The 25856-nt window shown below is 35.9% G+C and overlaps 2 protein-coding genes and 1 long non-coding RNA gene across 3 annotated transcripts; 1 reads left to right on the top strand and 2 right to left on the bottom strand.

The window, feature by feature from the left end:
* Nucleotides 1-237: 237 nt before the first annotated feature.
* LOC129319465 (phosphomethylethanolamine N-methyltransferase) lies at nucleotides 238-5324 on the bottom strand. The gene is made up of 12 exons (XM_054964538.1): nucleotides 5087-5324; nucleotides 4875-4993; nucleotides 3654-3791; nucleotides 3400-3537; nucleotides 2890-3033; nucleotides 2555-2665; nucleotides 2325-2466; nucleotides 1567-1847; nucleotides 965-1126; nucleotides 783-836; nucleotides 628-702; nucleotides 238-547 (listed from the first exon to the last, which is right to left on the bottom strand). Exons 1-12 carry the CDS (start codon nucleotides 5106-5108, stop codon nucleotides 449-451), a joined length of 1485 nt encoding a protein of 494 aa, XP_054820513.1. The 5' UTR covers nucleotides 5109-5324; the 3' UTR covers nucleotides 238-448.
* Nucleotides 5325-13354: 8030 nt separating this feature from the next.
* On the top strand, nucleotides 13355-14312 carry LOC129320902 (uncharacterized). The gene is made up of 2 exons (XR_008595846.1): nucleotides 13355-13771; nucleotides 13978-14312. It is a non-coding gene; the product is annotated as an uncharacterized LOC129320902 (long non-coding RNA).
* A 7812-nt stretch (nucleotides 14313-22124) lies between these two features.
* Nucleotides 22125-25430, bottom strand: LOC129320775 (auxin efflux carrier component 1). The gene is made up of 6 exons (XM_054966368.1): nucleotides 23955-25430; nucleotides 23583-23826; nucleotides 23361-23446; nucleotides 22822-22979; nucleotides 22546-22622; nucleotides 22125-22423 (listed from the first exon to the last, which is right to left on the bottom strand). Exons 1-6 carry the CDS (start codon nucleotides 25135-25137, stop codon nucleotides 22357-22359), a joined length of 1815 nt encoding a protein of 604 aa, XP_054822343.1. The 5' UTR covers nucleotides 25138-25430; the 3' UTR covers nucleotides 22125-22356.
* Between the last annotated feature and the right edge of the window lie 426 nt (nucleotides 25431-25856).

Here is a 25856-nt window from a genome sequence, read left to right as displayed (position 1 = left end):
AAGTCGTTAAATTCTCTCCGCCCCTTCCATCCCGTTGAGCCCAAAATGAGAGATGAGAAGTTCAACTGGGATTTTACAGAAAGAAACCATAAACACAGGATCGCCGGATCGGGGAAGATGAGGATGAAAAGATTATTATATTGCTTATAATTATAATAATCAGACTATTTAGTCAAGGCTGGAGATTGAAAAACGATTTAGTTTTACGTTGCAGATAGCAGGATTTGTCATTGTGGATTAAAGAGTGGAAGCAATAATAATATTCCCATAAAAAGGGCACCGCATACAAAGCTCAAACGGTTTGTCTTGTGCTACAGCACTTGAACGACACAGTCTAATCCACCGGTCGGGTGTCCAAAACAGCGTTTGGAAAACTCTCTTTCCGCAATGCTAATAAAGTAAACTCTAGCTATTACATAACCCTACCCTATATAATGGGAGTGAAGCATCATTTCTTAGTCGCAACAAACCAGCCCCATATATGCTCACCAGACGCACCCCTGTTCTTCTTTGCCTTCCACTTTTCAATAATTTCATTGTACTCCTCCTGAAATTAACGAATCAAGAATGAGTACCTCAAACTTCAAAGAAACAGGTCCCTCAAGGGCACAAAAAGGAGAGACCAACCTCTGAGAAGTCACAAATGAAGCTTTCCTTGTTGTTCTCAAGGGCATTCAACTCCTGCTGCAGAGTTTTCATGAACTGGAGCGTACAAGCAATAATTTTCTCAGAACTCCAGAAGAAAGATAAAAATTTAAATGTCAAGCAAAGTAAAGACAAACCAGATTTGTTTGGTCCTCAGCAATGACATCATCAAATCCAGCATTCTTGATCATCTGCAGACGATTTTTAATGCAAGTGACTTGTTATGCTAAAAACAAGTTAATTTGCGAAATAATTCGATCAAATCTAAATAGGCAAAACGGAAAGCTAGATCATGACAGTAATAGAACATGCAAAATACCTGACGATACGCTGCTAAGTCGTGCAGGTAATATCCTCCTTTCTTGATGCACTGAGCATATTCCGCCGACGGGCCACCAGCACTTACACAGTAATCGGTGATTAGAAGTTTACCTCCAGGCTTCAACCACTTATAAAATGACCTGAACAATGTTGGTTTATCCTGTAAAAACACAGAGTTTGCAGAAAGTTAGCAGTATAATACAATACAGTGTTGTAACATATAGGGAGGGGATTATTGTAGTTAGTTTGTTAATATAACAGTAACTAAAGCAGGGTAGTTAGGGCACAGTGCCAATTCTCTACCTCGAGTCAGTAAGAGAGGTAGAGCACCCCTGAAAAAGGTGTAAATGGAATATACGATTTGTTGAAATTGGATTTTGTATCTTATTTATGTATTGTTCTTTAAAGGGCGCACACTGTATAAAATCTGCTACTATTTTTATTTGGCCTGAAAGATCTGCTATTATTAAGATAGATTATGTTTTGGCTTATTCGACCTCCATGCAGGAGACGTGAAAAGGATAAAAGATATCTGTTCTATTTTGTAAAGCTTAGAGTCGATAAAACCGGTAACATTTGAACAAAAAGGAAGTTCCTCACCTGGATGTGTAACATGGTATCAAGGGTGCAGATTACATCAAATGTCCCCTCAGGATATATTTTCTTAGTGCAATCAGCACATTCAAATTCAATCGAGCATTTAAGTCCAATAGCACGTTCGATTGCAAGAGAAATCATATTTATGGAGAGGTCAATGCCAACAACCTCAACATCAAAATTCTCGGCCATGTAAATGTCGCCTCCCCCAATACCACAACCTACATCTAGTACTTTCTGATCAGGCTTCAGTTCCAACTTCTTCACAATTTCTTTTGTTGTTTCTGCACAACAAGTACCCTTACATATTAGAACTATAAACACGTCAGCAAAGGCACCTCAATGTACTAGTTAAATTACAGTAAAAATCACCAGAAAAAATATTATGCCAGAGCCAGAGTTAAAAGTGCAAATTTTTGTCATTAATTAACAGATCTCTTCCTCACATGCATGCATTATTTTCTTAATCTATGGTGTGACTGCCACAGAGCCACCATTGTCAAGGAAAAGAAAGTCCCATCAGGCAATCATGGTACAAACCATTTGACTGCTTTTCAGTCAGTCATTAAGTTCAGTTTCATTATTGAACAAAAAACTGAAAGTTCAGATTCCTTCACTCTCATACACAGGTAATTATTAGGTGAGATTATTCTTGAGGAAAGTTAAGAAAAATCATAATTCTATTCTATCTTAATCGAGGAAAATTAAAATCCCGATAGAATTGCAAGTTATTAATGGGGGAATAATAAATTAATAAATACCTATTCCCCCCGTGCTCACAAAGCCTTGTCCGTAAACACGCTCATATTTTAAGATACCCTTATGATTGTATTCAACACTATCAAGAAACCGCTGGAACCCCCTATCATCTTGTGACCAAACTTTTTGCCAAATCCAGCAAATCTGCATGATAGAGATAATGTAAAATATATCAGTCCACTGAATAGACTGAAATTGAAGATTGCAGCAATAAAGAGCTCCGTGTTCTTACCTGGTTTTGATTCTTCTTATTTCGCACATAGGCTCCAATGCATTTACAGCCAACAAGAGAAAGTTCAAAGGAGTTCCCAGAATCATCACTCATATGGCACTCTTTAAATACCTGCAAGAAGAAAAGACTCTTCAAGGTCACATTTAATTGGAACAGGTTCAGCCATGGCATTAAAGGCTCCTCATTATGTCTGAGTCAAGCAGTAAATCAACGTGAATTACAAGTAATGACACTCCAAATGGGACTTGGATAAATGTCATGCTCTTCTTTCCATCCATCATTTTTTCTTTTGCATTCATCGAGGAGGAAAGATAGATTTACTTTAAAGAACAAACCTTTGTGTAAAACCTGGGTTCCCTATAATGAGTAGGGTTGTATTTTCTCTTCGAATCTCCAGATTGGTGGAAACAAGATTCTCGAAAAAACAGATATCCCCCAACTTTTAACCATTTGACCATCCTTACCGCCAAATTCTCAACCTGAGCAATCATCAACACCAAACATTGAAGAATTAATCTCCGAACAGAACGTATGATGATATTCAACTCAATCCTTGAAAGAAAATTGAAGAAATAATCTTGTTTAATTCCTGAGATCATTGATCCAAGCATCTTCAACTACTTTAAATGCCCCAATATTATCATCACTAGTAGAAGGAAACGATCAAAAGAAAGCATGACAACAGAATCTAAGTGTAAGAGTAATTTCCATCCCAGCAGCTATTACCAAAAACCACAAGCTATCACTTTATAGATTCTGCTAACTTCAGCGGACCTTAATGGATCATAATGCCATAAAAGTTTGTGCTACTTTTCTCTAGAATTAATTTTATTGTAAAGAAATACCTCTTCATCTGAAAGGTACATAAGCAACCAATTAGAGAATATCAGATCAACTGATCCTTCAGAAATATGCAAGTCTGGAGAAGTAACATCAGCGCACATAAATTTGACATTCTTGTATTGCCCATTGATGCTTTCATTCTGCAGAGAAGGTATAATATTTAAGATTTAGGGCATCCTTTACACAGTAGAACGATAACTTTCGGTTTGAGACCTGTCAATTATCAACATCCAGAGCGTCAAGAGACTGATCGTACCTTTTTTATTGCACTCTCAATGAAGTCTACAGCAAGCAACTGACCAGCCTTCTGAGCCAATTCACCTGTAAATCGTCCAATACCTGCTCCAAGTTCTAAAACCGACTTTCCTTCATATGCTGGTAGTAAGGAGAGTACCTATGGGGACAAATTTAGTGGAGTTAGTGGTTACAAAAGCACTGATTCTAACTTCCAATAGAAAGGGGAAAAATCTCAATGCAAGTGATACCAAAATTGACAGATACTGAAGTTAGCAAGCCTTGTACGATACTTTCCGTAGAGAAAGCTAAATTCAACAAATAAATATGCAAATTTACATGTATGACCGCAAGAAAAAGAGGAATTTTTACATGTGATATCGATGGATCTGAAGTAGTGACGTACCAAAGAACTAGTCACTTTTCTTGAAAAGAAAAAATTTGAGTCCAAATATCAGGTAGAAATCAAACATGGATTAAGGGGAAAGAACAATACCACAATAACGTTATATCAAAAATTCAACAGACTGTATAGGTTATCTACTTGAAGATGAAAACATAGTCTACTTCAACATTTAATATGTACATAGAAAGCACTCGAAACCCCGGTAAGGAGGCGGAGGGAACAATCTTTTGTCATCAAATAGTTAAAAAAATTGAGAGTAGACTTGGAGTATTTCACAGTTCACGGTCCGATGATTTGAACTACAATCAGTTACCTCAAATAGTGTCACGCAACCCAGTTTGATATGTTTTGTTACTTCCTAAATACTTATGGTATTTTCAAGTTAAACACACAATCCCGTCTCACTTCCTAAAAACTGAACGCTCATGTTTCATAACACGATTGGCTGGTTTGGTTGTTGAACCCACTTTTTAAAACCTTGAGATAGAAAATTGATTCCATGGGACATTTATGTAATTATCTTTGTTAAAAATTCATAGTGAAGAAGCCAATCACATGGGTCACTGACACGCTTCAGAACACAGGATAGATCGATTTCGGCCACATCACATGGGTAAATCATGACTTGACCGAAGTCTTATTAAAATAATTCTAATTTTCTAAGTACATTTTCACAAAGACGTCTAGTATTATGAACAACCAAAAAATATATCACAAATCAATAATTTTAAAAAGAAGGTTTCACTGCGGTATTTCAATGCTATCAAAAAAAAAAACATCACTGAAAATATACGGCGCAGCAAAAAGAACGACACCATAGAAAACTACAAAACTTACTTCGGGACGTTCCTCTTTATCAAGATCCGACGCTTTAGAATCAAGCATCATAGCCTCAACGGACAAATCCGCTGAGTGCTCCGTCCAGTAAGTTTTCTGAACCTGACGCTCGTCCAAACCTGCGGACGAAAAAACTGAGGTCAATTCTAAATTCCCGCTTGGAAAGATCCCGCAAGAAGAAAGCCAAATAAAATTGACGAGGAAGGACATACCTTGAGCAGCGATTGAAGCCATTGCAGAAAATGCGAGGGGCGAAACGAAGCGATGCAAGAAGAAGTGAAATCCGCAGAGAGAGGAATGAGGGGTATGGAGAGATAAGGGGAAGATGAATTTAACTACCCTCGATGGCGAGTCTAGACCTTGTGAAGCTCCTGGATCTTCGGTTGTGGACTCTGCCTCTCTGCTGCATTAGCTCCCTTCGCCGTATGCTTTGGCTTGGACAATCAACAAGGGAAACCCTGGATTTATAGAGGCTCCTTGTCTTTTTAAAAAAAAAAAAATCTGGCCTTTATTACTTTTTAACTGCTTTATTAATTTGCGATTATCAGGCTTCGTGCTTTGGTGACTGCCTGACCGGTGAGAGAAAAGAGCGAGATTTAGAAGGGGGGAAAAAACGAAACGGCCAAAGCGCGCAGAAAAGATTCTTTGGACAGAATCTAGATCGGGATCGCGATTCATCAATGATCCCTCGCCACGTGGTTTGCGAGGCCCCATCTCACCCATTTTGCGTCCGTGCTAATTTGGTGCTTTTCCCTCGTGAATACTGAATACTCCATCCAATTTTATATATTAGGCGTTTTCTATAAATATAATCTAATTTACTTTACAAATTATTAATTGATAAAATTATTTTATTTTAAATTAAAATTTTTAAACTACTCTTAAAATGAAAGAGAAAGACAATAAATAATATTATATAATTTATTTACTTTTTGCTTTTTATATAAGGATTATATTTAAAATTTTACATATTTTTATTGTATTGATATTGATAAGGATGGTATAAATTACTTATAAATGAAATCGATGGAAGTAATCGATATATAATGAATACAAACGAATAGTACACCCTTGGTCCTCATTTTTCTTGTTACAAGATATTTTTAAGAATTTTATTCAACTTAAAAAAATGATTAAACTATTAATTTTATCTACAAAATAAAATAAATTTATGATTTTATTTGTATTTAAAAGACAAAATTTTCATATTCATATTATATATTCTCCTATAGTCAATAACTTTAAATAAGAATAACATTGAAAAATTCAGTAACACATCAGATAACTTATAATAAAAATCATCTATCTCTTTTAAAATGTGCTATATAAGTTAGGCCTAAGCAATGGGCGAAATAAGCTAGCATAAAGGGCTCTTGTTTTGCACAAAACTGGCTGGGCCAACCTATACTCATATGTAGCATTTTTTAAAAAAAAAATATCAATGGCATGTTTAAATTTTTGATATTCCATTTCAAGAGTTATCATCATGAAAGGATACAAGCTCAAATATTACCAAATTCCTTACTTGGAAATATCCTTCCTTACATTCATTAATTGCGGAAATTGCACAAAATTTCAACAACACAGCATATTAGGCCCAAAAAACAATCCATCTTCCCTTACATTAAGCAATAAGTGATAAAAAGCTTAATTTCCCTCACATTTTTCATTAAAATGTAACTCATGTAAAAAGCCACGACGCTTGGGTGGTTAAAACCAAGTAAGGTGTAGGTAGAGGTCTAAAATTCATAGTCTCCTATGTTGAATTAAAAATTTAAAAAAGACAAATGAATAAGTACTAATTCAAGAATATTTCAACATTCTGAAATATTTTAATGAGTATGGTACAAATTCAAATAGCAAGCACTTATCCAGAATTAAGAAGTGCACTTTACCAGAGAGAGGAAATTGAATTACTCTAGGGAAGCAAAAAATCAAAGGACAATAAGCATTCCAATTTTATCTGGTTTGAGTGTGAGCTTTGGAGTTTAGAAGTTTAGATCTGTCGGTAAAAGTACTGACAAGTAAGAGAAAGCATGAAGTATCGAAAGCAGTAAGTCACGGTATGAGAAGAATCAAGGGACAAGACAAGAGGTGGAATCATGGAGCCTAGAGAGCAAGATGCTATTGCGGTCACAGAGTCATACTTACAGTAATGAAACGGGTATGAGATGATGAGAGTGAGACTATGAGGGAATGATTTTAATCAACTTTCTCAAGATTGAGAGAAGAAGTAAATAATTAGTGCATGAGTGTTGTCTAGTCACTTGTGTGTATGCAACGCAATATGTTATGATAGTACTAGACCTTCAAGCAAATTTTTTCTATATATGAACCTATAAACGAGTTAGGATGGGTAACCTATAATCCTGCATGTTTATAATGAATACAGGCTGGCTGGCTGAATTAGCCCACTTGTTTTGCGTAGATATGAGCAAGTTTAGTAGGTTGCAAGTTGTTTTTTCACCCCATATATAAGATATGATAAGGATTGAAGAGAGTGTATTAGAGCAATACATAATAATAATCTCCCTATAACTTTTTACTTGCTTCATTCATTTTACATTATGATAATTTTCCTAATGTCAATTTCATATCATAATGTACTTTCTTAAATTCCTCTTATGAGAACATATTAAGTGTGCATGCAACAACAACAATAACAGGAAGTTTTACTTTACTAGTTGGGGTTGATTGCATGGATTGAATGATGCCATCGTACTCTATCACTGATTAAGATTTTACAACTAGTATTAACCAAGAAGTCTCATTCAACAGCTTCCATAAACGTTCTCTTTAATCTCCCCCACCCCTATTTATAAGACTTAAGGCTATCTCTCCACTCTCTCTATGATATCTCCTACGACCTTATTTGTATATGGCTAAATCATCTCAAATGATTTATTAATATATTCACCTCAATATATATCATGCTCACTTTTTCTCGCTTGTGCTTTATAACATCCTTGAAAAAATTAACCAAGATTAATTAGGTTAACAGAGGGTAATTTGGTAAAATGATGAATTATTTAAGTTAATTGTAGTTAGGGATTACTAATGGCTCATGGGAACCTTGTTCAGGGTTAGAATTGGGCTCAAGTCAATGTTGGATCATTATCAAACTTGGTAGAGTAGACCAAACACAGGCTTGACCGACTATATTATCTATTATGATGAATGTACCATGCATCAGGGTGAATGGCATATTTGTACGTGTGTTCTAAAATAGTTTGGGATGGAATTAAATTAAGAAATGTGGTTTTGAAATGAGAAATGTATACATGTGGTTAATCAATGCATGTTATAATGGAAACTGTGATAATAAATGGAAAATGTGATTATGTATGTATGTGGTTGAATAAGTGAATTCATGAGTTGAGTATGACTATGGCTATTGTAACACCGTACTTTCTCAAGAGTCTTTAACATTAAGCACAAAACAACTATGTTTGTATGTGCGTTCTACAATAATTTAAGTCAAACCTAAACCTATATAGACAAAGGCTTCAACACATACCCTCTTATTTGTAAATGGGTTTTATCGCGATCTGACAATAATCAATAAAATTGACTCTCTCTCTCTCTCCCCCCCGTGTGTGTCTCTCTGTCCGTGATGATAGCTCCCTGTATAGGGTCGTTGTTACAAATGATAGTTTCATTGGCATCTTAATAATGCCTCCAACATATTTATTTAACGTGATATAACATATCTCAAAACTTGATCTCATGATTTTATAATAAGTTGATTCAATTTCTTTAACTAATTAAACCAAACATCCCTCAATCTCATTCCTAATTTTTTGATAATAGTCAAAATAAAAGTAGGTTGGAGAATACGCAAATGTATCTCTTTATTGAGAAATAAATGAATCTCAAGTCTCAACTACTCCTATCCACGAACTAATTATAATTGATAAGGGGTCCACGTATTTATCTGTACAAGCATAATTGAAGTATGCTTGTCTTCTTTTTGCTTGATGAAGGACTAGGAAGGGACTATGTAAGGAGTAATTTTTTTTAAAATAACCTACAGTACTTAACTTCTTAGAAAAAATGGTATATTTTCAAATTTAATTTATTAGAAACAAATCAATATTTCAATTTTAGTTGTTTAGTAAAAAGAATCGGGGCAATCAACTTCATTAAACATCAAGGTGATGAACCCATTCAGTTAAAATATGACCCAGGGACAATTTATCAGAGTAGCCATTGAATGACTTAGACCTAGAGATAATAAAAGCTGGCTGTTAAATAATACTCTCTCCGTCTAAATTATTAAATATTTTTAAATTAAATTTCACATATCAATAGACCTCATTAAATATACTTAATGATTTTATCTTTTCAAAATAAAAATATAAACTTTTAAAAATATCTATAATTTAATACATTGAAAAGATAAGAGACAAAAATTAATTATAGAGAGAGAAAAGATAGTATTAAAATTGGTACATTTAATAAAACCTTAATATATTCAAAGTGATGGAAAAACTCATTCAAAAGTACCTTATAATTTGGGACGAAGGGAGTAATAGTTTTTTTTATCTAGAGTTATAAAACATTTTTGGAGAGCTTCAGATTTGAAGATATAAGATATTTTGACAAAAATAAATTTTCATTAATGATATTTTTTAATAATATTCCTTCCATTATATGCTTTCCTTAATATTATTTTATAAATTGAGCATTAAATGAAAGATATTTTTTTAAGTTTATATTTAAAAAAAAATAAAAAATGATAATAAAATCCCTTCAAATTATATAAATGATAATTTGAACCCTCAAAATGTCATAACGCCAGTGAAGTTCTTAGAGATCTCTTTATCAATAAATTTTTAAGAAAAAAGATCCATTTACTTTTATTGAAAACAACAAGACCCAATTACAACTTTTATTTAAGAAATCATAATTTTTATTTTGTAAATTGCAAGAGTTGAATAAGAAATCATAACTTATTAAATGTGATTGTTGTTATGAAAAAATAAAACCCAATGATAACTTTTTTTTAAGGAATAACAATTTTTATTCTATGAATCACAATAATTGAACAAAAAAATCACAATTTGTCAAGTTAATTTCTATTATTAAAAAGCAAGTTCTCAAAGTAAAAACTGTATTCACAACTTTTTATTTAAAGAATCACAACCTTCCTTCAAAGAATTGTAATAATTTAATAAAAAATTATAATTTATCAATAAGGGTAAAGTGATATCTTTTTTAAAAAAGTTATTGATAAAGAAGTTTCTAAGAACTTCATTAGTATTATAACATTTTAAGGAATTAAATTGTCATTTGCATAATTTGGAGAAATTTCACTATCATTTTCTCAAAAATAAAATTATGAAGTGCATTTACTATTTAATAAGATTTATTAATATGTGTGATCTTATCTAAAATGTCTTATAATTTAAGATGAAGTGGGTATCACACAATGATACTCCTAGTATGTGTGATTTTGTTTAGAATGTCTTGTAATTTGAGATGAAGTGGGTATTACATAATGATACTCCCTCCACATCTCAATTTAGATACTCTCTTTGTCCTTATATATATAGCGTGTTTCATAAAAACGTATCTTGTTCCTAAATGTAAGATGCATCATGATATTTTTTTAGTATTAATCGTGTACTTTGGCCATTGCTACCATAATATTAATTGACATTATTAGAGGCAAAATTAAAAAATTATTGTGATTTAATGTGATTTTAATCAAATAACAAACTTTTATTAGTATGTGAAATTCAGTTAAAAACACATTATATACAGGGACAGAGGGAGTAACAATTTGAAATAAAATTATAGATACTAACAAAGCTCATTAAATGTATCTCACAATTGTATTCTTTTAAAATAAAAATATAAACTTCTAAAAATGCTCTTCATTTCATACTCTACATGTGAAAGAATATTAAAAAGAGATAATATAATGGGAAGTATAATATTAAAAAAGCATTTATAAATGAAACATTGTTTTTGTTGAAGCATCTTAAATTTAGTGACGCTAAATCTTTTTAAATGTATTTTATAATCTGAAATGGATGTATATATTTTAATTTTTATACATGAACTAAGAAATCTTTTTTAAAAATATTTTATCTAGAATTGGCAGGGAGGATAACTTATTAATTTTTTGTATAATTTTTAAATGATATATAAAGGACAAAAGTACACCCAAAGCTTTGTTTTTCGAACAAAAAAAGTACACCCAAATTTAACTTAAATAAAACATTGACATTAAGCATGCAATCCTTCTAAACTACAATATAAAGTATTTTTTAAAAAATTATGTTTAATCTAAAATATAAAAGATTAAGTAAGTTATATATATATATATATATATATATATTTTAATTATATTTTTATTTTATTAAATTTTACTCTATTAATTAAAGAACGTGCTTTAAATAAATTAAATATTATATTTATTTCCCTCAAAATATTTACTGACATGGGTTTCACACTAAAAAGAATGAAGCGCACGGAAAAGATAGGTGTATGAGTCACGCTTACCTGTTGCGGTATTAAGCCTGGAACGGACAACCACGATGATGGAATCCAACTTTTATTTTTTTTGCCTGGACATGAAATGATGGAATCGAATTTAGCACCACAGGATGTGGGAAGGACGAGATGAATAGGAAGAGCCGCTTTACCACCTTTCACATTATCTGAGGATGAGGCCGACCCTTGGAAGTGGGGAAAAGTCACGTAATCACGAATTATGGCAAGTAAGTGCGACGCCCACTCGCTGCTAATTAAAACAAGCCACCGGCAATAACAGGTTCCAGGTTTTGCACGTTGTTCAAAATTATCGATTAATGTAAACTAAACGTTGGTTTTGTTTCCATTTTTATTTTTTGTTTTTAAAAATTATCTTGCAATATATTTTTAATTTTTTTTTCAAACAAAATGAAAAAAGATTCATTTCATCGTGTTAATTTAAAATTTAGTTTTATAACTAAAAATCAGCCAACAGTTATAATTGCTAATAGTTAACAATAGTGACTTATAATAGTAATTGGTTGAGGTGACCAACTAATTATAGTTTTTAATAATGATATGTAATGTATTTTGAAAATGAGAAAAACAAAACAAAAATAATTTTAAAATGTTTTAATTTTTTGTTTTTAAAAACCAAAGATGGAGGAGTTCTAAAAACAAGTTATATTCAAAATTCTTATCTGGATAAGTTTATAACTTTTTGTATTTAAAAACAAAAGACTATTTTCAAAAATGGAAGCCAAACAAGCCCTAAAATATCCTCCTCTAATCCTTCGTGCAAGAGAAAAAAGCAGGAATAAAATTATAGGTAGTTAAACGGGATATAATTATAGAATAAATAAATAAAGCAATGAAATTGTAAAATAACAATAATTTCAACGAAAGACAAAAAAACCTCAAACAACTTTTGAGTGAAGGGAGTATGAAGAAAATAAGAAGTAATTGATCAGGTTTAGTGGCCTCCCTTTTAGCTTTCGAGAATAAATAATTGAGAAAAAGAAAACCCGAAAGTCAGTGGAGCTGCGGACGGATCACATGGTGTCACGGGCGGTCGCTTTAGAGCGCATCATCTGGTTTCCAATCAGCATTAAGCACCCAATTGACGATCCTCGTTAAGAGTGTGTTCGGTTCAGGGGATAAAAGAGTTTTGATGTTTACCTTATTTGATTTCTAAAAAAAAAAATAATAATTATATAAAAATAATTTACCTTTATTTTATCAGTGTTGAGATATTAAAAAAGTATATTTATATTTATTATAAATAATATACTGGTCAGGTATGAAAAATTTTACTCTTCTCTTCCAAATCTCCCTAATTTGGAGGGGAGATTTTAAAAAATTCTCCTCCCCTACCCTCTAATTTTTTGAATCAAACAAGAGGAAGGAGGCAAAATGCCTCCCACCATTCCCCTCTCCAACTAAACACTCTTTAAAGGCTCCCATTCTACACGTAACATGTTCGGTGATGTTAAAAGACAAACATGAACCATAGGAATATCAAATTGAAGAATTAAGAATTAAATATAAGATGATCAAAATGAATCCATTATCACTAAAAGATGTGTCCTCCTCTTATTTTGGTTAGAGGGTAAAAAGAATATTAATTTTTGTCCAATTTAAAAACTATTTATCTATTCTTTTATATTTATCTTCATCCTTATAAAATGTTAAAAAAATAATTTTTTTATATTTATTTGATAAAAGAGGCAAAATTTTATTAAATTTTAATATTAAGTTAATAACATTTAAAATTTTTATTGATTTTAATAAAATATATTAAAAATAATTTATAAGTAAAAAAATTAAAGAAAAAATATTATAAAATTTTTCTTTTAAAAATATTTGATATTTTAAATTTTTGTTTGAAATAATTTTATGTTACAATTTTTTAAAAAATGAGCAATTGACCATGTAATCTTCACTGCCACGTGACATTTTTTTTTTTAAAGAAGGTAGATATATGTGTCCTGTGGCTCATTTTCTTCCTCTTTTCCATCTTCCTCTTCCTTGACTCCTCTTCTCATTTCCTTCGTCGCTCAACATGACTATTGACTCAATCGATTGGGAGCTCAGCCACTTTTGATTTGTGGCATGGCATCTTCAGCGGCCTGCTCCATCGTTGTTGTTCAACCACCAATCAACTCCATCACAGCCTTTGGAGAGATCAAGGGTTTTACATGTTCACATCGTAGAGCGAAATAGGACTTCTAATGGCCCAATCGCCACCTTTCATGATCCCCAATATGACGACACCGAAGATTCTCCGCCAAAGCTCTCTGGTTTTTCGAAAGCCACCAACTTTTTGATTGTGAAGAGAGAAGGCACGCGTTCGCCTCTGAGAAGCTGGATGGACACAACGACGTAGTCAATTTCATCTTTCCAGGGACTTGGTTAAGGTTCAGTTTTTACTTTGATTTCTTGTTAATGGTTGAATCCCAAGCGTGTTGAAATCTCTGCTATGATTTTTGCTCACATTTTTGCTTGTGAAATTTTGCTTCAATTTTTGCTCTGAGCTCTGAGCTCTGCTTTGATTTCTCCTTGTACTATGATTGTGGCTCCGTTCGCTTCATCTAACACAACCTCGTCTTCACCTTTCACCTAGCTGTTTTGAAAGGTTGAAAAAGATGAAGGGGAAGAAACTCGACCTCAACCTCTCGTCTTCATCGAAGTTGCGAAGAAATTCCTAGAGCACACCCAACTAGTGAGCATACCTAGACTTGATGAAATCCTCTATATTTGGTTGATTTCATCTATCGTGGTGTATTTTTGCTTAATTAGTTATATTATTCACCGACTGAATTGACAAGTTTGGGTGCTCCATTATCCACGCATTGTTTTTTGTTTGTTTTTGCTGATTTGAATTTTATGGATCATTTTAGTTAAATTTGTGAGTTCCGGAGTTGAAAATAATATCAGTGCCTACAAATTTCGTTTTGAGTTCTTGGAAAGCTTTGGTTTTTGGATCTAAGCTATAAGGTGGTGGGGGTCGTTGGAGGGAGTGAGGATAGGGGTGATCGGAGGGAGAGGAAATGACATGGGGTGGAAGAAGTGGAGTGCCACGTTTGATGTTATTAAAGACAAAGAGGAAATGACATTTGCCTTTTTGTTTTTTTAATTTTTTTAAAACAAAATGCCATGTGGTATAGTGAAAGTCAAACACACAATCAACCCTGATGATAGAACAAAATTACTTCATTTTAAGAAGTTTCGAGACAAACTTATTCAAACAAAAATTTAAGATATTAGATATCATCAGAGAAAAAATTTTAAGATATTTTTACATTTTAAAAACGTTTCTCTTCAACGAGTAATCTTTGGTGGGTTAAACCCACCAATTTTAGCACGACTTCATATGAAAATGACATATAATATTTTAAAATTCAACAGGTTAAAAAAATTACAATTTTTAAAGTCTCTGCATGTGATGGTTTATTAAACTTTTTATTACATATTAATATTTTTGGTTTTCCCTGTCTGTCCCAAGCTCAAAACTATTTTTGGTTTTGGGATGGAAAATAATGTTTTTGGTTCCCTGACACCACGAATGAACTCTCACGAAAACGACGACACGATGATGATATACTTGGCATTATATAATGGAGGCGGATGTTTGTTATTATTTGGCTAACATTTTCCCCGCAAGGTTAAACAAGGCATTGTGTTATTAAACATGAATGTGTGCTAAAGGGGGGGGGGGGGGGAAGAACAGGCGAAACCGAAGGTCCAAAACCAGAATACGAGGCTGGCATCAATTCGTCAGGAACACCGCATGCAAAACTTCTCAATTTTTTTAGTTTAACTGTCTAAGTAAAGGGATGGATGGCGGGGCGGGCCAATTCAGGTCGGATGGATGGAAGCCTTGAATTGCTGGACTAAGAGTCATGATCGGGCCTAAACATGAAACCCAAATGGAGGCCCAAAGTGATTACAGAATGCGTGGCCAGTTGTCTGAATAGGTCAGATGGGTGTGGGGGAGGACATGGCATATTCAGGTGTTTGACCCAATGCGGATGTCTGGAGGGCACACGGCGACCCATGCTTCATTGACAAGATTAGCGCGGTGGCCGGGTTGCTCCCGACGTACTTGTCAATCATGCACGATCACCTCCTCATTCCTATCTGCACCTTCTCATTTGTGTCCCTCACCAATTAACTTGCGCGTGCTCATTACCCCCCCTATAAACCCCTTTTGGGCGCATTATCATTGTCTTTCCTATATTATTCCTCCCGTGTCCCTCATCATTTCGCTCCCTCTTCTTCTTGGCACCCTCTATAATGAGATTATTTAGCTATATATCCCCATATGTACATCACGACATGTTATAAACTTCCGAGCACATCATGCTCATTCATCTCGAGCCTTTCCTTTCGACCGCTCCTTCACTTTTCTAATGGCCATGCCCATAAAACATATTTAATTTAACTATACTGGCCATTAGGCCATGTCTCATTATCTTGTCCTTTTATGTCTGGGACCTGGAGCCAGCCTCCGAGAGGATGCGGGTAAACTCTAAACTGGGACCTCTATACTGTCCGTCCATATCAAATTGAAGTCTAATTATAAGTTTCGTACCAGAGCATTGAACATCTTATTCGGATTAAAGTATACATGTGACAATAAATGATGCTAAAATTTAATCAAATGTATAGCACTCCAGCTTTGTCAACTAAAGGAATCACAGGCACTTGCAATCAGTACCACTTAGGTATTATAGGTCAATATCGAAAACCAAGTACTCTGTTTAATATAATGGCCCACAGGATCACACACACACCGGATATGTAATTGGCCGCAGTCCCGGTTTGAGGTGAATATAATTCTATATTTGGGGCGGGGGGACGGGCGAAAGCCAAGCAGCGCACAACGTTTGGGTTCTCTCGTGTCAAAGTTGTACGAAAAAGAGTGGCTTCTTTAAATACAGGAAAGCGGCTTTTATGTGGAAAATGAGATCAAAGGCTGCTTAGCACAGTGTCGAAAGCTATATGAAACTGCAGAATTTCTGGGTCGGTAGTGATCAGACCTCCACTAATTACTCATAAAGAGATGAGACATTATATAGTCAATTTTATGGAATTAATATCACAACTTCGTAATCAGTTTTAGCGTTTAGCTAGCCGTGCTTTACAAATGATAGTGTCCCACCATCCTCCAGGGCCAACCGAACTTGAAATTCTATATATCACCATGGGAATTCCGTCCCCGGGGGACCCCTAAATATACGATGCATGGAGACCATAAAATTGGCCTTTTATTGACAATAACGTTGTTCGGGGATTATATTAATTCGTTTTAACTTATGCGTGGCCGAAACTATTAGGATTCGGTCCCATACACATTTTGACATTTCATTGATCAATAGGAAGAAATTAATCTATGCACGAGGCTGCGGCGCTCTACTTGCCCTGGAGCTTGCTTAATATTTCTTTCTCCTCACTTCATTGCAGAGGAGAATATCTCCCACATGCACGAACGACATTGTACATATATAAATACGTACCCATTCAGTTTTTTCCTTGGTCCTTGGACATAATGATAGTTCTTGGGAATAAAGTCCATTTCAGTAGCTATTCGCGCAAGCATGTACAAAATATGCTCGCCGACAAAAGAATCCATATCCACAGTCGAAGGAGGAAATCAATTCCAATTGTTCATAAATGGCTCCTGTGGTTGATTAAAATAAACATTACCCGCATTGGAACCGTTACTAATTTTTCTTTGAATGTGTTAGTGGAGAGCCACGACAAGAGGAATGGATTTAGTGATTTGTTTGGACATCTCTCCTTTCATTAATAATAATTAACACGCAACTCTTTTTCATGTATAGTGGTGGGCGCGAGAGGGTTGAGGATTACAATTAAAAGATATATGGCACCCACCTGTCAATTCCATACTGTTCTCCAGTTAGATTTTTTATAACTATGTTTATTGTTTAAGTGTAATCTACTCACCAAAATAATTTACACCATTTAATTAAACATTTTACATATTTATTAATATTCATTTTCTCAATTTTAGATGTGAGATTTCTTTTATTTCTCTTAACACTCCCACACATCAATATCGTATTTTCTCTTATAGCACACATGATTTTGCTCAAGCTCTTTTAATTTCTACGTTATTAGTTTTGTACCTGTTAATTAATTAATATAATATAATTAAAGCGTGCATATATGTGTGTGTGTGTTAGAAAGCCTTTAACCCTTGAATGATCGGGGGCGAGAAGAGAAAACCCATATAAAAAGAGATGATGGAGGGATTAAACGAGGAGGAAAGGTGGGGGAAATGTAAATAAGAACAGAATACAAATAGAAACTTGAGAAAGGCACAAAGCAATGTCTAGGGAAGGGCCGACCCAGCAGGTGTTAGTGGCAGACAAGCAAAACGTTACCCACTTGCCCTTTTTTAGCATCCTTCTGATAAAGACTGCTCTTGCCTTTCATTTTTAGCCTTTCTATTCTAATTTCCCCACTTTCTCATTTATCTCTTCCTCTAATTACCCTCATTGCTTCTCCCATGCCACTCTACAAACGCCTGCTTTCTTTCCTTGTTACTCACCCAGTCTGGCGAATAAGATAATAGCCTGATATGATGATTGTCGAAAGCTAGGTTAGGTATGGCGAAGGCGATGATGTGATGTGATGGCTTTGAAGATAGATAATGCTTCTAATGCGAATTGAAGTGGTAACAATTTTTATTATGATGGCTAGTATACAATCGCAGCGGCACGAGCTACTAATTGACATTCATGATGACGCATTCAAACCCATTGACCTGAATCCCTATTTTAATTTGTCCCGTAAAAAAGCAAGAGATCATTTGGAGGAAATGAAATTATGACTATACATACATGTATGCATGCATGTATGTATGTATATAGAGCACGGATAATCAACGGGGTTCAGGGATGTTGCGCACATATGACATGCTGTTGTGCATGGAGAGATTATCTATCACTAGCAAGTTAGCCTCAGCCATTTTGTCGTCTTCTGGTCCAGCTATTTCATATTTAAGTGATTATCTATCAATTCTCCGTGAATCAAAGGTTATCGACCCCTTCTTGTTTGTTTTTTCCGCTCATTTTTGTCGTATTGTATCATCTGCATATTCGCTTTTCTTTCTCCACTTCCCATATTTCCCAGTTTCTGTGTGTCCCTGGCTTGTGACGGTATAAGATCAATTTTATATAATTTATAGTTTTATACTTATATATAGGTATGTGCCTTCGCTGGGTGGAATTTCGTTTCTAAGTATTTACTTGGATTTCGTAAAATTTTCTGTTCCAAGGCAGATACAGATTAGATGGTGTCCCGAATCAAAGATGGTGGCCCTATGCACTGGCTCGTACTCTATTTATCTTGCCTGATTTCCCTTTCGAAGAAGAAAATTTTCTAGTTAATCAGCATGATATTAATTTGATTAGATGGTGGGAAAACGATTTTTATTTTTTAATTAGTATTTAATGATTAATGTATGGACTGAGTGGAAATAATTTTAAAGCCTCCACGAAATCAATCATAATCTAGCCCGCCCCTCTTAATCATAGATCACCGCATTCACATATCCACTATCGAGGCAGTGGATCACTATTACCCACCAATTTTATAATGACATCACTTGCTATGCCACGATAACGTTTTTAAGTTTCGAAAAATAAAACCAAAAATTAAATTAAGGGTTCTCTTCATTTAATATCCAGCAAGGATTAAATACAAAATTATTGAAAATACAAAAACAAAAAAAACCTAGAAAGTCGTGACGGATCTTCTACAATTTCAAAGGTTGGCTTATTAATGCGCCTAACAACATTATTTACCATGATACCTTTGTTTACTTTAAATATATCACATATTAAGGTTCTTAATTTCCATTATAGCGCTCAAAATTAATTTGCTTTCACCTTTTGTAATGTCTTAATAATTAAGAAGGGAGCGGAGATAGTGTCATATACATAAACTAATATCATATATATGGGCAAAAGTGCGAAACTGCGTTCAGTGCGGGTAGGACATTCATGAATACTATTGTCTTTATAAATTAAAGAAAGCAAAATTAATTTGCTCCTGTAGAAAAATCAAGATGCATAAGGCCCTCCCGGTTGAAACTGAAGAGATACAATTTTTTTAACGTGATCATCGATTTTTTTTTAATTAATTTCTGTGCAAAAATATATGTGATATTTCACCATTAAATTTTTTGTTTACTTCTTTTCATTTTCTATTACATTTTTATATGATTTGATAAAATCTAGTAATTATTATTTTTAGAACTCATTCGGAAAGCAGGATTAAATCTCTTAAAAATGTTGAAATATATAAAAGATTGCACCCGATTATAAACTACCCAAAACCAAGATAAAAAATCAAAATGGTACGATCACATCATAATATATATGGGAAGGCTAGCTCGATCGATTCATGATGCAGTTTTTTTGCCCCCGCTTTTTGAAAGTATGATCGTCGTCTGGCATGTACGTGGAGTTCACACTAACTAGCATCGCAGGTTGAGAATTAAATTGATGATGGAAAGTGCGGTGTGTTTTTGAATTTGAGGATGGTGTTACTAGATGTGGGAAAGAAGATGGAGACGTGTATGGATGAATATAATGGAAGCAGCTTTAATAACGAAGAATATTCCGGGCTAAACTCGATGGGTGATTTGAATTTTTATACTTTTGCAGATCAGTGAAGGGACCATTCAATGCGTGTGTGGGCGTGGGCGTGGGCATGAGCATGTGGATTCTTCGCATCTAAAAGTAAACTGACGAATCATGAAACCCGGGAACAAGCTAAAGCATTCCAGCCCATGCATTCACATGTCCACATATGCTAAGCCAACATCACATCCCTCACGGACAAGTGTGTCTATCTAATGTGCGTTAGTGTTAATCTTAATTACACGCAATCGAAACAAATTATTCAACTCAAATAATTAAAATGAACAGTGTTACGAGTATTTATGTCAATTCTACATATATCTTGACGCCTAACACGGATGAAATGCATGCATACTATCAGTAGGGTTATGAAATAAGCAAGCTAAATAAACACACACATATATATACATATGGTGCAGAGAGATAATGGAGTAGAGATAATGGAGTAGAGGACGATAATGGAGTGCGAGATGTGGTTGGATACGAGACCGAACCATATGTCCAAGCATGCGGGAAGCTTCTTCCATTCATTTAGGTTTGATGGTACCCACTTTCATATACATTTCCCACATCTGCCCATTCCTGTCTATTTCTGCTCACCTCACGTAGCTTCAATTCTTCACTCTCTCTCTTACCACTATGTAATATATATTTGGTACTATCATATTGTATCCTAGCATTATCTTTGCATAATTAATTAAGAGTAATCCTTTCAATGTGGTTCCCTTCACTTATAATATTCAACTCTCCAACCTTAATTAAGAAAAAATAATTTTTTTTAACTCAACACAACCACAGTGTTGTTGGTTCTACTTAGATTTCTTCATCCACTTCCATGCACATCTAACTAGGTGAAAAATGAGCGAGTTTGACAGGATCTCATAAGTTTGCTCGTCTTTGTGCAAGGTTTTTAAACCTGAGTTCCAAAGCTTTTTGCCCCCAATTTCTCAAGGCTAGTTCTATGTAAAATGTGGAGAAAACAAGTTCAGTTCCAATTTCTGACACTAACTTTGAGGGAATATCACCTCGCCAATATTCTCTTATTATTTTTCATTTCTCGAATGAAACGTCTCATACCATTTAATCGGATAGCCACTATTACTATAAGTACTCCGGGGATTTCAATTTCACCTGCGAGGCCAACTTCAAAATGAATAAATCAATCACCTATTCAATAAAATAATGGCATTAATTAGTAATTAACCCATAGACATGTGCATGTAGCGATAATTAATTTACTGGTATTTCCTCAAGCGGTGACACAAGTTCCCCGGCCTGTCGATTTCAAAGAACATCGCCATGAACGTACGCGCAGTAAACCAATTCGAATCAGAAGTTACAACGCACCAGGAATTGTATTGACCGAATGGGGGCAGGCTTCTAATCTAGATTATAGTTTTACAAAGGTCGTAAAAGATGTCATGCAAAGCACCGTACAGAAACCAAGAATGAAAAAGGAAAGGTGTCACTAAAAGGCGACGTATGTAACTAAAAAGAATATATATATATATATATATATCTAGCTAGAGAGAGGCTGGGAGAGATGAATAAAGCAAGCAGAAGAAAGGTGAGAGAGAAAAGGATGGCGAAACTTTGGATTGTGAATATTGTCCCCCAATATTCCAAAGCAGTCCACATCAAAATCAAACCCCCCAACCCTTCTTGTATGGGAGGGTCCCTTTTTCCACTATATTCGTCTTCTCAACATCATTGTTCTTCCCTTCATTCCATCTCAATGCCCCTCTCTTTTCTATCCTTGTATAGTCAATCCCACAACTTTAGGTGTAATAACAAATCGTAAAGTCTTAAAAAGCTACAAACTTCTTCATATGTACACTCCAAGCAACTTGCCCGCATACCAAACACTCCACATCCATCCTTGCTGACAATTGATCACTCGCACAACAAGAATTGAGGTGTGAACACTCTAGTTTATTAAATTTCTTGTGTTGGTGAACAGCCAAGGCAAGCTAAGTGTTGGGTAAAAAGGTTGAAGGTGTTCATTTTTTAACCAATATAATGCCCCTTCGCTTTCTCTTCCTCGTTCTTTTGATGAATGATTTGGAATCCGAGGACGTTAAAATCAACTATAAAATTTAACAACATATAAATAACCATTTTATAGATGATTAGCTACAAAGCATATGATTTTACATTCAATTTTACCGACCGAGCAAGGAGAATTCATTCCAAAAAAGGAAAGGACAAACAAAAGAAAATCTCAGAAGATTCATCCGGCCGGGGACTCCTATTGAATCGTTTAATTTCCCTATTCCTCCTGCAGTAGCTTTCCCCGAGCTTCCATGGACAATCATCCATCACATGCTTCATAGTCCCAACAAGATGTAGTAGACGAGAGTTATGGGCAGCGCAATTAACATCCCGAAAATAACTCTGCAGTGAAGTCCATGAACTCCATCTGATTAGAATTAATGAATGGAATTGAATGGAGAAGGCAGCGGACTCGTTAGGAACCGAAACATGAACAGAGGATTTATTTATATAGTTATACTCACGCTGTGCTGAGAATGTCAGGGTGCACATTGTACTCCTTGGCAAAGACAAAGGGGACAATTCCTTGAGGCAGGGCTGCCTGTTGTTTTGGTCAAATAGATTCCAAACACAGAGGTCAGCTATAGTTTGAAATGTTTTTGGGGCAGGACTAAAAAGTAAGCAATAAGCGAGTAATATTACAGGATTATCTCGGGAGGGGGGAGGGCACATGCACGTATATTTTAAAATTTTTGAGATTAAAGGAGTGGAAGGGGCAGAGGAGAGAGAAAGACAAGAACCTGAACAATAGCAACGTGTAAGAGGACGCCCCTGAGGCCAACAACAATGGAAGCGGCTGCCATGACAGCTGGACCGGTAAGGAATCTCACGGCCATAGCAAAAGCTGCAGTCGAATTCCCACATGCTATGATCCTCGGTTGCAAAGCCATGAACAGACCTGTCAACCCAAAAAAAAAAAAAAGGCATTCATTGCATTAGGCATGCCTCGCCCCATCACTGCTTCTCACACTTCTTTTTTCATTATCACTCCCACATTCATAAAGTATTATCACCCTGTTTCATGACCCGTTGCTTTTTCGCCTCCTTCTTATGCCTGCTTTCTCTTCCACATTATGTTGTTTATTAATTAATTATAATAATTGAGGTTCACATAACATGGAATCCGAAAAGATTTCCTCTTTTCCCTTTTTTTAAGCAACCAAGGGTTTGAATTGAACAGTGTCTTCATCTTTTTTTTTTTTGTTTCCCCAAGGGGAAAAAAAATTGCGCCTAGTTCAAGGACTTGATGTTCAGTAAGACGGAGGATGTTTATACTGACCCAGACTGAACATGGCCATGCCTAGCCCTGCATCTGACAAAATGGAAATAGACTTTGCTATAATAGCAGGCATTTCAACGTTCCACCTGCAACGGACACCCGACCAGCCAAAATCAATCAGAATCGATATTAAACAAGTTAAGAGTAAATTAAACGGACAAAATGTGCTAGATTATGCCGAGATTTCCCCCGACTTATCCGAGAAAGGAAATGACGTCGTACTTGAATGAAACGAGAGACCAAGTAAGGCCGAATAAGCTAGAGTACGTGTTGGGGTTCCTGATAAGTTTTCTCCACACCATTATCAATATAAGCCTCGTCATCACGCTTGCTGGAGGCATAGTTTTAGACTTGTCTCCAACTTTCTCACCTTCGTGGTGATTCATTTCCCTGTCTGCTCCTCTGTTTCCAAAGCTGAACTCATCCTTCTCCAGATAGTCCTCTTGAGCCTCTCTGTGACCCTCCACTAATTAATCATCGAACAACACGAGAAACCAAAACCCAATTAATAAAGAAAACAAGTTGAGGTCCAAAACAGAACTAGAACGGTTCAGAGAGGAAAATGATAAATAAAAAAAATGATAAAAATAGAACCTTTGCCTGGAGATACTGTCAATTTCACGTCTTTCTGCTCATGAGCTCCATACTCATGGCCCCCAAAGACATCTGATACTGGGGAAGCACTTGAACTCCAGACGAACATATGAAGGTCCCTCGTCCCATCCTCCGGCTTCTGCTGCGCTTGACCATTAGGCCTCTTGGCATTAGCATTTGCAGCAAGATTCTTGGACGCAGTAGGCGAGAACATTCCTGGGTTTGGTGCCGGGTAATGCCCTGCTCCTCCAGGCCCAGCATGGTAGTGGAACCTGGGCTTACCACCCCCGGAACCATCTTCCTCGTAATTAGAAGGCCTTGGCGTTGGCCCTCTTGACGCCGACATACCATACACATCTGAGGCACCAAAATTTGAATTTCGACCACCAGCCATCATAGAATAGAAATCTGTGTGGTTGAAACTGGAGCCTCGCGGTGTGGGATTTCGAGAGGATTGGAGAGAGTATATCTCTGCGTTAGTAAGATTTGAAGGGCGAGGGGTCGTGGAAGAAAGCCCCTGAGACCTTCTTGAAAAGATATCTGATCTCGAAGCATTGGATTTCCTCACAGTCACATGAAGCTTTCCATCTTCTTTGATTTCAGCTTCGGTTTCTAATGGCTGCCTTCCATCTAAGGACATGACATCGGAGTCAACATGGATGGAAACAATGGAGCCAGCGGTGTCCGGGAATTGCTCGGAGATCAGCATTCTGGCTCCTCTAAACTCAAACATGAACAGCATCAGGGTGTACCAAATGATGCACTGAAGGACCACTATTTGGACCATCAGACTTCCGGAGAACTCACCGTACATGCCTTTAAGCAAAGGGATACCCATAACCAAAGTGTTCGGGAGGGTGGAGAGCGAGAACAGTGTTATGGTCCATTCCAAGCAGCCCCTCTTGCTCACGTTGGCCCAGACAGCAAGAATGACTAGAACGATGACCTTTTGAAGGGTATCGGCAGCAATGAAGCGAAAGTTCATTTCGTAGGGATTGTTAGAGGCGATGAAGTGGAAAGAGAGGAGAGGAACTGCGAACAGGGCAACGAAACGATTGATACCGGAACACTGATCGGGAGAGAAGATCTTCCACCATTTCACGGAGCCGTAGGCCAATATCATGGCCACGTAAAGCGGCACCATTGCGGTCATAACATGGTAGAAGTCCAACCAAGTGATCATCTTGGGCGGACAACGGGGATCAGAAAATGGTCTAGGGATGGAGACGGAGAGCAAGGAGGTGAGAGGAACTGGAGAAGGGAAGCAGAAGAAGGAGAAGAATGCTGGAGCAAGGATGGTGAGGGAGGTGGGGGTGATGATGAAAAGAGATGGGGATGCGAGAGAGCATGTGTTCTGGTTTATTGGGTAGTGGGTAATAAGCAGAATACAGCAAATATTTTTTCAGCTTTGAGAGATGCGAGCAAGTTTGCGCTTGCAGTCCCCAAAGCACAACGCAGAGAGAGGGAAGGGGGGGGGGTTCGCTTTTTTATTTTGGCTCATTTTTGTACTCTTGCTTTTTGTTTTGAGCTGTGTTTGATTTGGGGCTCAGCAGGGCGTGGTGGGTGTTCGATTACACTCGGGAACTTAGCGAGTGGCTCTATCTTCTGTGGGACTAGATTTGTCACATAAAGCGTAGAAAAAGCATTTAGTTGGAGCTGGGCATGTCTCCAATACCTCTTTACATCTTGAAGCTACGTAAAGAGCGCCCTCTGCTTTTCTTCTTGTAGAGATAGAGTAACTGACGGTCACAGAAAATAAAGTTTATACCACAGCAATATTGCTGGTCGTGAGCTGCTGAGGAGGTAATATTTCTCTTTCCCAACAGCCAATAGAAAGGAGGGAAAAGGGTGGCGGGTGTGAATAGAAGTGAGGTGACATGAAAAAGAGATGGCACGCCGAAA

Source organism: Prosopis cineraria, unplaced genomic scaffold, assembly GCF_029017545.1.
Source record: "Prosopis cineraria cultivar Desert tree isolate PC_DT_omini unplaced genomic scaffold, ASM2901754v1 PC9, whole genome shotgun sequence".
Taxonomy (NCBI): Eukaryota; Viridiplantae; Streptophyta; class Magnoliopsida; order Fabales; family Fabaceae; genus Prosopis; species Prosopis cineraria.
The sequence above is the reverse complement of the archived record's forward strand: the minus strand, read 5'-3'. Positions and strand labels throughout refer to the sequence as shown.

Excerpts from the sequence above, each read along its gene's own strand:
- LOC129319465 (XM_054964538.1), bottom strand. The coding sequence starts at position 5,108 with ATGGCTTCAATCGCTGCTCAAG. Across the intron at positions 1,127-1,566 it reads ATACCATGTTACACATCCAG|GATAAACCAACATTGTTCAG; the intron begins GTGAGGAACTTC and ends GTGTTTTTACAG. Across the intron at positions 548-627 it reads TCATTTGTGACTTCTCAGAG|GAGGAGTACAATGAAATTAT; the intron begins GTTGGTCTCTCC and ends CGTTAATTTCAG.
- LOC129320775 (XM_054966368.1), bottom strand. The coding sequence starts at position 25,137 with ATGATCACTTGGTTGGACTTCTACCATGTTATGACCGCAATGGTGCCG. Across the intron at positions 22,980-23,360 it reads CATGGCCATGTTCAGTCTGG|GTCTGTTCATGGCTTTGCAA; the intron begins GTCAGTATAAAC and ends TTGGGTTGACAG. Across the intron at positions 22,623-22,821 it reads TACACGTTGCTATTGTTCAG|GCAGCCCTGCCTCAAGGAAT; the intron begins GTTCTTGTCTTT and ends CCAAAACAACAG.